The following is a 14,684-nucleotide window of genomic DNA, read 5'->3' as shown; positions in this document are numbered from 1 at the left end:
CAACCGCATCCTAGTGAACTTTAGAAATTACAGACAACGGAGGTTTGAAGATGTCCATCAGGCTGTACATGGACTTTTATTTATTTGAACAAGTCCTTTTTTTTTTAATACCATTTTAAGTTGTTTCCAAAACCAAAAATATTTACTTTATTCTCCAAAGTTAGTGTAATAAGTATTATTCATGCTTACAAATGTATTCATGCATATGAATGAATTCTAAAGCATATAGACCTTATTTAACCTCCTTGTGATCTCCAAAAGATTATTGCAGAAATCAGAGGATCATCTAATGAATAAATGTGAAAACGAATGTGTTATGGATCTAATGTCACTTTTTTGATTAATTTAACACCTCATAAATACACAATTATTAAGCATTAATGAACTAATATTAGTAACATTAGGTGCACGTTACATGCGTTTTCAGATTTTATTTGACCACAAGGTACACAGTGTATTTTTATACTAAGTTATATTTAAAAAAAAGGGTACGTTCAATCTTAGCAGTATTACCAAGGCCGTCAACAGCTAATTATATTCAGTTGCAGCACATGCTGATCAAACTAGTGTTGCAATGCATCTATTTCAAAATCACATTTGCTCATAACTGCGTCAGATACTAAAGCTCCTCACAAATGTATTCCCGTAACACCCCCGGTGATGATACACTTACAGAACACTTACAGAAGCGAGTGTTGCTAGAAGAAACTGCCTGCATATCCTGGAGTTTATTTGTCTACCAATCGTGCTGGTTAATTTTTATTTGAGATTGCGATGGCAAATATTGAATAAATCACTAGCGCTTTTATATAGCCAGCAAAATAAAGGTACTTCGATCTCACCAAACATTTCAAGGCCTTTACTTTACGTCATAGGAGGAAAGAGAGGGCCAAAGACAAATAAATATGCACTGAGTGCATAATGGATGCCATTTTTTTTCAGCCGTTTTATATACCTGCTTATCAGGGCTGAGTGGTTGGAATCAATCCCAACCATCAGAAATATACCCCTTCATAGGGCGTGCCTCGTCAGCCATTCTAGCATCAACCCTTCCCCGAACCTCCCTGACTTTAAACTGAGAAATGAAGCTGGCGTAACCAGTGGAAACATTGAATGATATGCAAGCTCAAAACAAAGAGAGCGATGAGGAGGCAGCGAGCTGAACTCGTACTGTCCTTGTAACAGCACTAACCAGGAAGCAGCTAAAACCAAAAATAAATAAAGGCCATTTTGGATTATGCTTGAATCATCCAAGAACGTCACTTACGCACATATTTATATAGGTTGTAAGTAGGTTTATTCAGTAGTGTCAATAATATTTTATATCGTAATTTGTTAGGCTTAAAGTACATTTCATTGATTTGGCAATCGTCTTATGAATAAGAATTTAATGTTAAGGATGATGGAAGGCATTGCATGCAGAGTGCGAGTGAAGGAAGCATGATGAAGGAAGGTGATCAGCCCAGACTGGGGTTTGCCCTGTGTGGGGGGTTGGCAATAGTAGGTGACATTCTATGATGGACCACAGAGGTCTGAGTGGAGCATAAGTCTTTAGTTCACTTGAATTTCATTTGTGCGCCAACGGGTACCCAGTCGAGATGTTGGTGTATGTATTCTTTCTTTAAAAAGTAAAAAAGCAAGAATCAACAAAAGAAGAAATGCAAGTGGCCTTCATTGCAGCCACCATATCCAAGGCTGAGGTGGAGCGGCCTACATTTGGCACCACAGCAGCGATACCATCAGGAAGCCGAGTAGGTTACAGGAGGACGGCCAGGCTGAGGTTCCACCAGGAGGGGCGTGGTTAGGTGTGGTGGAATCGCTGCTGGTTTTCTGGGTGGTATCCCTTGGCTGTGTTGTGTTCGCAGGTTTGGAGACGGTAGCGTTGACAGTGGTGGTGGAAAGGCTGTGGTTGGCCGTGGTGCGGCTGGTATTCGGAGTGGTGGATTCGGTGTGGTTCGCTTTCTGGGTTGTTGTGTTTGAAGGGTTCCGAGTGGTACTACTGGTAGTAGAACCCACTGTGGTAGTGACACGAGTCGTGGTGGCGGGAGGTAGAGTAACATCGAGAATGGAACTGGAGCGCTAAGAGAAGACAAAATAAACTTTCAAATTCATTCAAAATGACAGAGAACCTGCCCCTTATATCTGAATATGATGAGCGATATTGATTTTACAATAATAACAACGTATAAGCAGCTAAATGTTGACCAGTCAGAATTTCAACACTCATATATATTTTTTTAATATATAAAAGACGCCTAGAGTCAGTACACGTTCCAGATCTGCCGTCATGTTATAAGGTCGCCCAAGGTCAGACTGTTCCACCTGGCTGCTCGCTTTCAATAATGGAGGCAAATTTTTACATGTGGCCTGTTATATAAGCGTTCTGCCTTTCATCTCGCCATTAATCAGGCCAACAGTTCTGTGGAGACGTGGCTTCCATCTCTTGTCCGAGTCCAGAACGTGAGCTCAGCTCGGCATCGGCGGAACGCCATGTGGAAAAGATATTTTTATGGGCTTCCCTTTTGACCAGGAGAGAGGTGTCAACTTGAAAGCATTTCCAGCTGGTGTTTCTTGAGCAGCAACAGTCAACAGAGCATTATATCTAGATGTAGTCAAATGGCCTTGTTTTAGTTGTAGATTGTATTCTCTGTTGTGAAAAGAACACTTGAAATTGTCAGATGGACACATTCGCTCGGGGGTTTATTACACCGAACACAAGCAGGCACCAAAACAAGACATACGGGTTAAGGGCCCGACGAGGACGTGGTTCAGAAGGCAAACAGAAAGCAATACATACTAAACAGTGACATCCAATCAGGGTAAATGGGCAGAAACACAACGAAACTCAAATAACCCCTCCGGAATCCGTCCCTGACAGGAAAGTAATACTCGGACGCTCACGTACTGTGAAACGAGACATAATTAATATACACAACGTTGATATATGCTAAATTTTATATTGCTCTTATTATAATTCATTTGTGCAAGTCAACAAATCCTCATGAAGCCAACCACTGATGCAGCAGCACCTACCTGCAGACACAGCAGGACCAGGCAGATGAAGAGGGCTGAGGATCGCATCATATCTGCCGGGTTCCTTTTCCTCTTTCCTGCGCCTCTGATGTGGCCCAGCCTCCTGCCTCGCGTTTTATACCAAGAGTCACGCCATCAAACTCATATCTACCTGTGTAATTATGGCATGGCCAGCAGCCAGGAGCCAGCAGCCAGGCCTCTCTCTCTCCGTCAGCGGCAGCGCTGAAGCTGGAAGGGAGCTCGATAGCCGCGAACGCCTGCCGATACCTCCGGGCCGGGTCCTGCACGAAGACAAAGGGCTGCAGACGGCTTGGGCTGATTTGATTGCAGACACAATGCCACACCGATTTAAATACAGCTTTCTTGTGCTTTGACTTTGCCATAAGTCATTGATTGCCAATGGGGAGCCACATGACGAATATCTGAAATGAACGTATTTCAAGCGAACCGAAGAGACCGACTATGTTCAAAGTCCTTTTTACTACGTTTTACGAGTGTTCAGCAACATGACCTTATCACTATGTGTATTTGCATATGTGTGCATTGCACAATACAAGTCTTGCAATTTTGTCTCTCTGAACGCTTTTATTCGGCTCAGATGATAAAGTTGCAATCTGACTTCATCAGGCTGGGAATCATCACGCTGGGATAACGCGTATCGTCCGGCTCTACTCAATCCTGGGAAGCCATTAAACAAACACTACTGAAAGCGGAAAAAGGGGGTTGATTTCGTGATTGTGAATCACTGCAGCACAGCTTATGGGCACCCATCACCTATAGTGATCAGTGGGCAGCCATGAAGGGCGCCTGGGGAACAGTGTGTTGGGACGGTACCTTGACCATTCCGGAATTTAACCCACAAGGTCATACGTATGCGGCTGGGGGGGGAAGAACGCCATTTTATTAATGGAATGAATATGCGCGCCGAAGCCAATCACATGACAAATATTTAGTCTAAAAGCCGGACATGTTCAGGGAAAAAACGTAGTGGCACTATGCTTACTCTGCACAACATACTTATTAACTTAAAGTCAACATATGCAAATCATTAAACACTATTAACAGCTGAAATAACTGATTAACGGTTGTGGTTTGTGTGCCGCCTGCCCCTCTATGTGTCATATGTCCTGGATAAATCTCATTGAACATCCCAGGGTAATCAATTGGTTCCACTGTTCTATTTTTAGGCACTTTGTGACTATGTTCATTGTAAAAAGTGCTGTATAAATAAGAGTTGTTTGATTGGTCCCACCTCCTGTGGACACGCCCCTGCCTCAAGGCAAGTCGGCCTTGAACCTGGGTTTACAGTAAAGTGGTACTTTCCATCTGCAGATTTCCGTGAAGCCTCCTAACCAAGCCACAAAACTGGTTTAGATCTTATTTAATGGCTGGGAGTAATGCTTCAGCGTGAGGATTTTCATCTGCAAAAAGATGTCCTCTAAAAAGACCTCTGTCTAATACATTAATTCATTGACAAGCCAAAGTGCAAATGGCATCTATAAATACTCAAACCTGAACAATGTCATCTATCACTAGGGTGGTAGTAGCCTAGAGGGTCACGCTATGAACCTATGAACCACTTACTACCATTGTGTCCCTGAGCAAGACACTCTCCGGAGGGGGGGACTGTCCCTGTAACTACTGATTGTAAGTGGCTCTGGATAAGGGTGTCTGATAAATGCTGCTGTAAATGTTCAGGTCTGCTGGTAACAGAACTCTGAATGCATTAACGCACTAAGCAAGAAGGAGCAGGAGGTCAGTGATGACAGCAGAACTGTTGCTTCATGCTCAACAGGCTAATCTGTAAACGCACAGGATGTGATCCAGGATGGCAGGAGCTGGATAAACATTGCAAGACATCAGAGGCATTTCGCCCCGTAATTAACGATACGCCGCGCTGGGACGGTCATGTTTTTCACCGATCCCGTGAGATGATCCTGTGAGCCCCACCCAGCTCAAGTTGCTTCAGGATGCAACGTGCCGGATCCTCCTGCTTCTTTACAAACGCTGATCACAAGTTCACAGTGAAAGTGAAAGTGAAGTGACTGTCATTGTGATGCACAGCAAGCACAGCACACGGTGACACAGGGAAATGTGTCCTGTGCTTTTTACCATCACCCTTGGTGGGCAGCGGGCGGCCGTGAAAGGCTTCTTTACAGTCCATACAATGAATATCTACAATATAAATAATAATAAAAAGAAGAAGAAAAATGTAACCGCTATAATTATAAACCCTATAATTTTGTACAATACCCCCCCAAAAAAGAAAAATTACATTGATTTTAAAAAATAAAATGCCCAGACCTGCAGCAACAGCTTAGTGTGTCGTTTCCGTGGGAATAAATCGTCTGAACCAATGAAAAGGGCCGGTTCTTCATCTGGTCACTAAAGTCGAATGGAGATTGAACAAACATGCTACTGCTGATACCCGAACGATACACTTCCCCGCAAGGACTGATTGGATAAGGGTGATTGCTAAATGAATGTTCATACATACATTTTACTTTTTATTTGTTTAGTTTTTGATTACTTTCTCGCATTTTTATTAAACATTTCAGATCACAGTCACACTGTCAGACAGTATTGGAAGCACAAAACGAAAAGCTGTGTAGGTGGGGAAACTAGGCTGATGCAAATGACGATATTTGAGGGAGAGATATGCTTCGCCAACAAGGGCGTGATTGTCCCAGACGGTGGCGATCCCATCTCGCTGTCTGGGACGGCCATTGTTCATGACCCAGCGTGGCCGTATGCGCCACGTAAAACGGGAGCTATGAGGCTCGCATCAGACAATGCAAATGTAATAAATTGCTGAAGGAAAGTTCCTGCCTCTCTTCTCATTATTAAAAGTGGCAGCAGAAGAGAAAATGAGAGGGAGGTACAGAACAGTAACAAAAATAGTTCAAAATAGTTATGGATTAATTCACATTTGCACCACGTGCTTTAGTACTTGCTGGTAAAATCAAGGCCTCAAGGTTTCAACATATCTCACTCCTCTTTGGCGATTCTCTCCCAGTCACTGGTGTTTCGTGGCTGATGTTTTGCAACTCGACCATTCAGCCCCCTTCGCATATTTTTTATGGGATTATGGTCTGGAGACAGACTAGGCCTTGGTGTTCTTGGAGCATCCCTCCTGCTCCAAGCACAGCAAGTTCTTCGCAGATCACACAGTTTTGCACGGTTCTTCTCTGAATCATTCATGTACATGACATTTCTCGCGCATTTCAGTCCTGCACAGCGTTGTGTGTTACCAACTGTTTCCTTGGTGGCCCAGGTCGCAGCCGCCTTCAGATAATCGATCCTCCTGAGTGGTTCTGGGCTCCACAACGTTCTCATTATCATTGAAGCTCCAGACCGAGGAAGACTGGCAGTTATTTTATGGTTCTTCCATTTGAGAATACTCGTGTCACCTCCTCACCCAGCTGTAGCCCATTCCGGCCGAGTTCATGTCCACAATCTTGTCTCTGACATCCTTGGAAAGCTCTTTGGTCTTGGCCATGGTGCAGAGTCTGGGTAGATTGCTTGGACTGGTGTCTTTAATACAGGTAACCAGTTAAGAAGCTCCCAATGTCAGCTTTTACATGTAAGATACAACTGGGAGACAGAAATCTTGCTGACTGATGGGGGTTCAAATACTAATTTCATTCATTCAAAATTTTTCAATGATCTCATGTGGAGTTCTGTACTTAACAAAAAGTGGAGACCTGGCCTCCACAGTCACCGGACCTGAACCCAATCCAGATGGTTTGGGGTGAGCTGGACCCCAACAAGTGCTAAACACCTCTGGGAACTCCTTCAAGACTGTTGGAGAAGCATTTCAGGTGACGACCTCTTGAAGCTCATCGAGAGAAGAGTGTGCAAAGCAGAAATCAGAGCAAAGAAACTAGAATATAAAACATGTTTTCACTTATTTCCCCTTTTTTTGTTAAGTACATAACTCCACACGTGTTCATTCATAGTTTTGATGCCTTCAGTGAGAATCTACCAACGTAAATGGTCATAAAAATAAAGAAAACACATTGAATGAGACGGTGTGTCCAAACTTTTGGCCTGTACTGTACAAACAGGTTTTCTCAAACCAAACGACACTGTTGCCACTTTTTAATCATTCTTACTTCTGTTTGGAGCTTTTATTTACTGTGGGAAAAATTAGTTTCGCTACTGCTTTTAGCCGTAGAAGTCCAGAAGATCAAGATGAAGAGATGTTACGAGCTTCTTATCGGAAAGGGAGCCGCGCAGAGCGCCACCCAGCGGCGACCACCGGGGCGGCCGCGGAAGTGACGTCACTCCGCGCCGGCGTCGCGCGGCGTTCGCTCGCTCAAAAAAGCCCGAATGGCGCCTTAAACCGCGGCGGACAGAGCAGGTCCCACAAGTACGTGTTTAAAATGTTCTTTTTTTTAATCCAAAAAAAAAAAAAAAATTTAATCAAATCAAAGTCCCTGGAGGTATTACTGTGTCCCTCCCCGGTCGCCGGGTTTAGTTCGCTTTGCGGACACGTTGTACGGCGTTTGTCCGGGTAACGCGTGTTTATGTTCGTGTGAGTCTGCTATTATAATTATTATAATTATCATTATTACTTTTTTAAAAAATCTAAAACCGCCAAAACATTTATTTCCCGCTCTGCGCTTAAAGGATTCGACCGTGTTGACTGTGTAGACGATAAAAATCAGCACGTTGCGTTTTTACATTTTACTGTTATATTAAGCGCATTCGTTTAATTCGCAATTCAGCCAGTTTAAAAAATAAAAATACTGTAAGTGCGTTTCTGACGGTAATCGCGGCAAATTCAGCTAATTTGCAAGAAAAAAGTAAAATAAAAATGTATTTTATTTTTTTGTAATTCCATCTCTAGCTGTATGTATTTGTGTGCATTTTGTAAATTCGGCGGACAGAATGAATGAATGAATGCATGAGTGACACATGGACAGTCCCCCGGTGTCCACCTCAGGGACACGATCTTAGTAAGTGGTGTAGAGACGTGTGGGAGGGGGAGTTTCGTAGCAGGCTATGATTATAGGTTCCGCGTTTTTGACTGCATTTGGTCCCCAGATGTCCATCTCGTTGACGCCGAAGGGGCCCGGCCTGGCCGCGATGCCCCCCCAGCAGCAGCAGCTCGTCCCTCCGGGCCCGGGGCCCGGCCCGCAGGCTCCCATGAACCCCCAGGGCGCTCTGCGGGAAATCTCCCCGGTCTTCCTCTGTCGCATCGGCCAGGAAACGGTTCAGGACATCGTCACCCGCACCATGGAGATCTTCCAGCTCGCGCGGGCCATTCAGGTGCGTTCCTTCTTCGGCGAGTGTGAAGGCGCTTCCCGCCAGGTCTCGCTCCATTGACGTTCTGAACCCGCAGCTTCCCAACGGGGTGACCCAGAGCCAGTCCGTGTACCAGGACCGCTTCGGCAAACTGCAGGAGCATCTGCGGCAGCTGACCCTGCTCTTCCGCAAGCTGCGACTGCTGTACGACCGCTGCGTGGAGATGACCTCTGACCTGCAGGAGGCTCCAGCCGAGGTGGGTCTCATTACAAAAATTCTATTAGTGCTGCGTGAAGTAATGCGTTCAGCATTACTGCATCAATGGTTCTCCAGGTCTAGAGGACAGAGTTTACATCAGGCATCCTTCGCCAGAGCGACTTCGTCAGTAGTGACAGGGACAGTCCCCCCTGGAGACACTCAGGGTTAAGTCTCTTACTCAGGGGCACAATGGTAGTAAGTGGGGCTTTAACCTGTAATTTATTTGGTCCGTAGGTTAGGTTGTTACCCACTAGACTACTAACACCCCTACTACACAATCGGCTAGCACATTTTAGGTTTCTTGGTTTGATTAGATCAGGTTAGATTTCCATTTAAGTTCATTAACATTTTTTCAAAATGTGAACTTTTTTCACCAAATAGTGAAGTGATTGTCATTGTGAAGCACAGCACAAGGAGATGTGTCCTCTGCTTTCAACCATCACCCATGGTAAACGGTGAGCAGGCACCCGGGGAGCAGCGTGTGGGGACGGTGCTTTACCCTATAGGCCGCCACTGCCCCAAATCAAAAAGAAACGTTAAAGATATATCTGTGTTATTAAGACATTATTTACACTTGCAGCTTTTATAAGTAGCCCTTACTGAGTGACTTACACTCAGGGTTAAGTGTCTTGCTCAGGGACAAAATGGTAGCAAGTTGGGTTTGAACCTGGGACTTTGTGGTCTTCTGATTCATAGGCGAGTGTGTTAAATGAGCATACTTTTATGAGGAACATATTGATTAGGAGAAGTCGTGTATGTTTTGATGAGGAAGTGCCGGGTTTTCTCTTCGTCCAGTTGGTGCCCTATGTTGGAGTGGAGATGACGTCAGCACGAGTTGAACCCTGCAGTCCAGCGGTGAGCCAGGAGAAGCAGGATGTGCTCGAGGTCTGTGCTCACTTTTCTGTTCAGTTTCTCTCGGGTTTAAGTGACCAATATCCTCTCTATATTCTCACTTAAAGCTGTTCATTAAAAAGAACCTTGTTTGTCTGCGTAAATTATCTTTGGCCTTCATTTCAAAGTGTTTTAGATATGAATGAATGCGTTTTAAAATGCAGTCAGAAATATTTTCAGCGCCCTCAACATCTGTCTGTGCTTCATGTTGCTCCTGCAGAAGGTGAGGCAGAAGAACCTGGAGATGAAGGCTCTGATGGACCAGATGCGGAACCTCCTGTGGGATGTAAATGCCATGCTGACGCTCCGTTAGCACTCCTCACCGGACGCCCGGCAGGGGCCACGCCCTGCCCTCTCATTCTGTGAACCGACCGTCCCCACTCTGAGCCGCGTTGTCAGCCGATCTCCTTGAACGGAATCTATGTCGTATTCTCCTCTCCTGCCGTATCACGTTTCATTAAAATCACGCAAAAAAAGAAAAGCACAAAGCACAGGAGACTGATCTGCGGTCAGTGAGAGGGGATACGAGGAAATGTATTCCGGATCCGCTGAGTTGACAACTGACTCCTCCTAGAGCATGAACTGCTTCACAGCATCTTGAACCACGGCAGCTATGTTCTTATATTTCTGTATATGGTGTTTGTGTGTGAGTGAGTGAAGGAAAGAAAGAGTGTAAAATTACCTACCATCCAGCTTATCAGCACATGTTTACATCACGGGCAAAAATCCTGCAAATTTTTTTTAATTTTTTTTTACACTGAGCAGGTCTGAATTATCATAAAGTTTGTATTTTTTTTTTTTTTTTAATAAAATGAAAATGTAAAAATGTGCGTTTCTATTTCACGACTGCTTTGCACATCATTGGCATCATGACCAGTTTCATTAACGTGAGCGAAGGTCTCCATTAACAAGAAGTTATCAGCTTTGAAGAGCCTAAAATATGAAACTTTCAGCCATTTTTTTTCTCCTTCGTGTAGTTTTGAATCTTCAGTTGAAATTTTTGAATTAGTAAATCACAACAATTTGGCAGTTACCAAAAAATGACAGTCTAGAAATGAGCTTGAATGTTTTATTGGTCTTTGTGTGAAATGAGCCCGTCGCTTGGCGACCTCACTAAAACCAATATGGTGTCCCAAAAAGAAACATGCTCTCCGGCATCAAAGAAAACGCAGCAAGGATGATGACTTTGTGGCCATGTTGTGAATTTTCATCTCTCCGGGCCACTTGTCCAGCGTTCATGTGGACAGCGAGATCGGCCCCGCCTCCTTTGCCTTGAGTCGTGAGCCTCTCTCAGTCCCCCAAGGGGGTGTGCTGACCCATCTGAAGCAGTTCTGGTCCCCCAGGATTTTCCACCCCTTGGACAGGACATTCCTGCACCAGCAAGTTTCTGTGCCGCCCGAGGCGTCCACACTCGCTTGTCCCTCATCCGGTCCGTGAGTGCCCCTCAGGCCCGTTCCAGGTCCTTGTACTTTTTGCGCAGGACGGACACGTGGTCCTTGAAAAGCACTGGGTCCAGGCGTAACTGGGAGTGTACCAGGGGCATGTAGCCAAACCAGCTGGCGAATGTGCTCACACACTCTTGCCTTTGGGTAAAGTGCTCGGGGTTTGCCCACGGGGCCGTCTTTGTTCCCTAGACAAGTGAGAATAAAACAGGTTTCAATATGAAAACATGCACCTGCATGAAATAGCCTGTCATTATGATACACGGCACAGCACATGGTGCACACAACAACATGTGTCCTTTGACTTTAACCCATCACCCTAAAGCTGGGCAGAGACTGATTTTTCCTCTGTCATGGGGCTCCTGCTGTGGGGTTAAACAGCCACTTCACCTGTATTGCATGTGAAAAGCAGTGATGCTGAACAAAGGCCATGTGGTGCACGGCGGCGCATATGGCTACACTTCACATGGGGGAGGGTGTCATAATAATTATCACGACTGTTCCAGTCGTGATCAGTAGGCGGGATCATGTTAAAAAGGTTTGCTTGTGTCTGTCGCAGGCGGGATTCCATGTCCTGCTACTTGAACTTCCGGTCTGTGTTTGCACATGCACAGTGAGGACAGACGTCAACACGGTCGACACATTTCAGGTTTGAGGTTCTTATGACCATGGCCTGGTCCGGAGGGGTTAATCAGTGATTGTACATCATGTAATAAAAATGCATAGTGTAAGCTTTTGTGAGCAGTGGGGCAGCCATGAAAGGTGCCCGAGGTGTTTGGGGACTTTGCTCAAGGGGACCGAGATTTTCACCCACAACCCTTCAGTTATGAGTCTGCTGGTTTTATGCATTATATTATCACCCCCAAAAGTGACAGAGAATTGCTTTTGACGAAAGCGTAATGATGAGGTTTCTAAATGTTGAAGTTCTGGGGCTTCCCGGAACAGTATTGGGAATCCCTGGCCTATCAAAAGCACACTTTGGATTTGAAGAACCATTTATTTAGCGTGTTTGGTTCAGGTCCTACAGATATGATCATGAACAGCGAATTGTGAAGTGTACCTGGCAATGGGATTTGTGCGATCAGGGTGCAATTGTTACCTGTGGACCAGGCATCTCCTTGTATTGCTTCCTCTGGGCCACTTTAATGGGTGGCAGGTGAGTGACGGACGACACCAGGAAGTTCATGAGGATGTCCTCGCAGTTGGAGGTGTGGTCAACCAGCGCTCGCAGCGAGGGTGGCAGGTAATGCGAGAACAGGTGATGGTAATACCTAACAGAAAAGGAAACAGAGGTTTAGAGGATCTTGAAATAAGGTTTCATGGGACAGCCTCAGATAGTGTTCCAGTTTGACGACCATCATGGGAATTGAACAACGTTACATTTTCATTTATCAGACACCCCATTATGCAGAGCGAATTACAATCAGTAGTTACAGGGATCTGAAGTAGCCCACTAAATTAATATCACTACAGATCACCCGTTATACCTAATAAATGTATGGCATGTCCAGTGTATGATGGTGACAGTGGAGGAGTCTGGAGGAGACCCAGTCTTTCTTTATTGTCATCCCTTTGTTTCGCCCACATGCTAATTGGCTTCCACGTGCTTCACGTTGCCTTCTAACTGGCTAATCATTTCTGACGCTGTCTCTTGTTACAAGATGGCGACCATTTCCATTTAAACCTCTGTCACACAACGTATACTGGGCTAAGTGACAAGGGTGTCCTACAGGGAAATTAAGCCAAACAATTTGGCGTACAATGGTGCCATTTACCTCTTTTTGTCAGCATATCGGTGCTGCAGAGATTAAGCACCCCGAGAGTCTGACATTTTGCCCATTGTCTGAGCCGAACCAAATCAACAGCAGGTGCGAAATTGACCTTTAGCTATAGTAGTCCATCAATTCCGGCGTCAATTTCCTTGACCTTTACTTGTCCGTGGTTGGCCTTTCCCTGTTATGCGATGGCAAGCGACCTTCGATAAGGGAGACTGGTCACTACCTGTGGTAGAAGGCTGCTCCTGTCAGGACAATGGAGTACTCGTTGGTCCATTTGGAGGTGTAGCCCCACGCTTGCTTCACAGGATCCCAGAAGTGGCTCCTGGGCGGGTATCCCACGATTCTCTCTGGAAAACTTCGCCAAACGTGGAAGGCAAAATTCACCTGCAGAGAAATTTGGGTTATTCCAATTAGTTTAAGACTGCTGCATTAGAGATGGAAGTTTCAAGAGTAGAGTGCCTTCAGACCTCGCTAGTCAACAACACCGTGTCTTCATCCAGGCTGAGAATGGCCTCGGTCTCTATGGCAACATGGGGAAGGAAACGACTGCTCGTCTAAAACGGGGCGAAACAAGGACAAAACTGGACGTGAGAAATGGAGGCAAGCTAAAAGACAGCGTAATTGGCCACTAAGGCCTCAATTGATAGCATCACAGCGGCCGCACGCTTCGGTTTAAATGGCTGTGCTCACCTTCTTCCTGCCATCTGTCACCGTTAGGGGCACAGGCATGGGTGGCCATTTGCTCCTGTGAGGGGGAGGCTTTTCGCTGTTCCACAAGATGATTATCTGAGGGGACATCATTCACAGAAATTACTTTCTTCTCCTTAAGTGCTCACGGAAACCTTGAGAAAGCGTGGCTGGTACCTGTGAGCAGTATTTGGACTTGGAAACCACTTGCAAAAGCTTCATGATGGGCTGAGACTGAGAGACCAGCGGGGAGGTGGCGTGGATGACCGCCGTGAACTCCTGTCCCGGGTTGACCCCTGAAAGCGGGACGAAACCAAACCCTTGTGATCACGTCTAACAATCAGCAGCATTGTTCTTTGTGAGCTTGTCAGTGCAATGATTTCACAATGAAAACATGCTTGGCATTCCTCTTTGGATAAAACACATCGACCGGATTAAACTTTAAACCTCCTGGTAAGTCATGGGTTTAGTGAGCCATGCTTGAGATGTGTGTCATTGCTGCTCATTGGGTTCTGGCCCCACCTAGGTGCAGGTAGTAGAAGGGGTAGTGGGCCAGGTGAGTTGAGTACTCAGGTAGGACCAGCAGGCCTCCAGGTAGAGCGTTCCACATGAACTTATTCCTGGAGATGTGGGAGTACACCCTGTCCTTTATAATCTGAAAAAGACAATTTACAACAATTTACACCATATATACATACATGCTATCTACAGTATCTATCTAGATTTATAGATAGATAGATAGATAGATAGATAAATGGCTTAGACTATTACAAACAAAATTAGAAGACAAATTTTACTTCGTAGAATTTAATTAATAAAGGTACATGTCCATATATTCTGAAGGCTCATGAAAACCAGAACTCCAGTGTCCCAATTAGAACATTACATTAGAATTATCACTGAATATTGCTGCATTCAATCAAAAACAGAAATATCCAGCTTCTGAAAATTAGTTAAATCTAGGCTGAACGTTTAGGTTTTTTAATTCAATTACAAATGATTTATTGATATTCCAAAAATGTGTATATGTGTGTGTGTGTGTGTGTGTTTGTGTGAGCTAAAATTTTGTAGTCAGATATTATGGCGGTAAGAGAACTGCACATCAATAAATATCCAGTGTGACCATTAGAGGGCAGCACGTGACCGAGGACCAAGTGGCATCTTGACTCCTCACAGGTCTACGACACACACCTCCAGCGTTGTGAGCACTATCTTGTCGATGGAGGAGAAGTAGGCTTCCCACAGCATCTGCGTTCGCTGCCTCAGGGCCATGACCCGCTCGATGCCCACGGCTCGCACTGTGGAGGGCACCTGTGACAGAGAAATGACATATTATACCAAGAAT

General features: G+C 45.1%; 3 protein-coding genes across 5 annotated transcripts in view; 1 reads left to right on the top strand and 2 right to left on the bottom strand.

Annotated features, from left to right (window-relative positions):
* Window positions 1-1,280: 1,280 nt before the first annotated feature.
* LOC114770467 (salivary glue protein Sgs-3) lies at window positions 1,281-3,160 on the bottom strand. Its single transcript, XM_028964419.1, has 2 exons — window positions 3,034-3,160; window positions 1,281-2,079 (listed from the first exon to the last, which is right to left on the bottom strand). Exons 1-2 carry the CDS (start codon window positions 3,082-3,084, stop codon window positions 1,711-1,713), a joined length of 420 nt encoding a protein of 139 aa, XP_028820252.1. The 5' UTR covers window positions 3,085-3,160; the 3' UTR covers window positions 1,281-1,710.
* A 4,191-nt stretch (window positions 3,161-7,351) lies between these two features.
* LOC114770456 (mediator of RNA polymerase II transcription subunit 30) lies at window positions 7,352-10,192 on the top strand. Of its 2 annotated transcripts, none has more exons than XM_028964397.1 (5): window positions 7,352-7,405; window positions 8,083-8,307; window positions 8,381-8,539; window positions 9,337-9,426; window positions 9,653-10,192. In XM_028964397.1, the coding sequence occupies exons 2-5, from the start codon at window positions 8,083-8,085 to the stop codon at window positions 9,743-9,745; spliced, it is 567 nt and encodes a 188-aa protein (XP_028820230.1). In that variant the 5' UTR covers window positions 7,352-7,405; the 3' UTR covers window positions 9,746-10,192. The 2 variants fall into 2 exon arrangements, with proteins under 2 accessions (XP_028820230.1, XP_028820231.1); XM_028964398.1 differs by lacking the exon at window positions 7,352-7,405 and adding an exon at window positions 7,819-7,994.
* Window positions 10,193-10,487: 295 nt separating this feature from the next.
* Window positions 10,488-14,684, bottom strand: part of ext1c (exostoses (multiple) 1c) — a 41,919-nt gene continuing 37,722 nt past the window's right edge. For both annotated transcript variants that reach the window (XM_028963416.1, XM_028963417.1), the window contains 8 exons: window positions 14,531-14,650; window positions 13,862-13,994; window positions 13,517-13,635; window positions 13,343-13,438; window positions 13,120-13,206; window positions 12,876-13,036; window positions 11,974-12,145; window positions 10,488-11,062 (listed from right to left, as the gene is read on the bottom strand). In XM_028963416.1, coding sequence (XP_028819249.1) covers window positions 10,877-11,062; window positions 11,974-12,145; window positions 12,876-13,036; window positions 13,120-13,206; window positions 13,343-13,438; window positions 13,517-13,635; window positions 13,862-13,994; window positions 14,531-14,650 — 1,074 coding nt within the window. In that variant the 3' untranslated portion in view covers window positions 10,488-10,876. The remainder of the gene's footprint in view (window positions 11,063-11,973; window positions 12,146-12,875; window positions 13,037-13,119; window positions 13,207-13,342; window positions 13,439-13,516; window positions 13,636-13,861; window positions 13,995-14,530; window positions 14,651-14,684) is intronic.

The sequence above is a fragment of the Denticeps clupeoides genome, chromosome 20 (assembly GCF_900700375.1).
Source record: "Denticeps clupeoides chromosome 20, fDenClu1.1, whole genome shotgun sequence".
NCBI lineage: Eukaryota > Metazoa > Chordata > Actinopteri > Clupeiformes > Denticipitidae > Denticeps > Denticeps clupeoides.
This window is presented reverse-complemented; position numbering and strand designations above follow the sequence as displayed.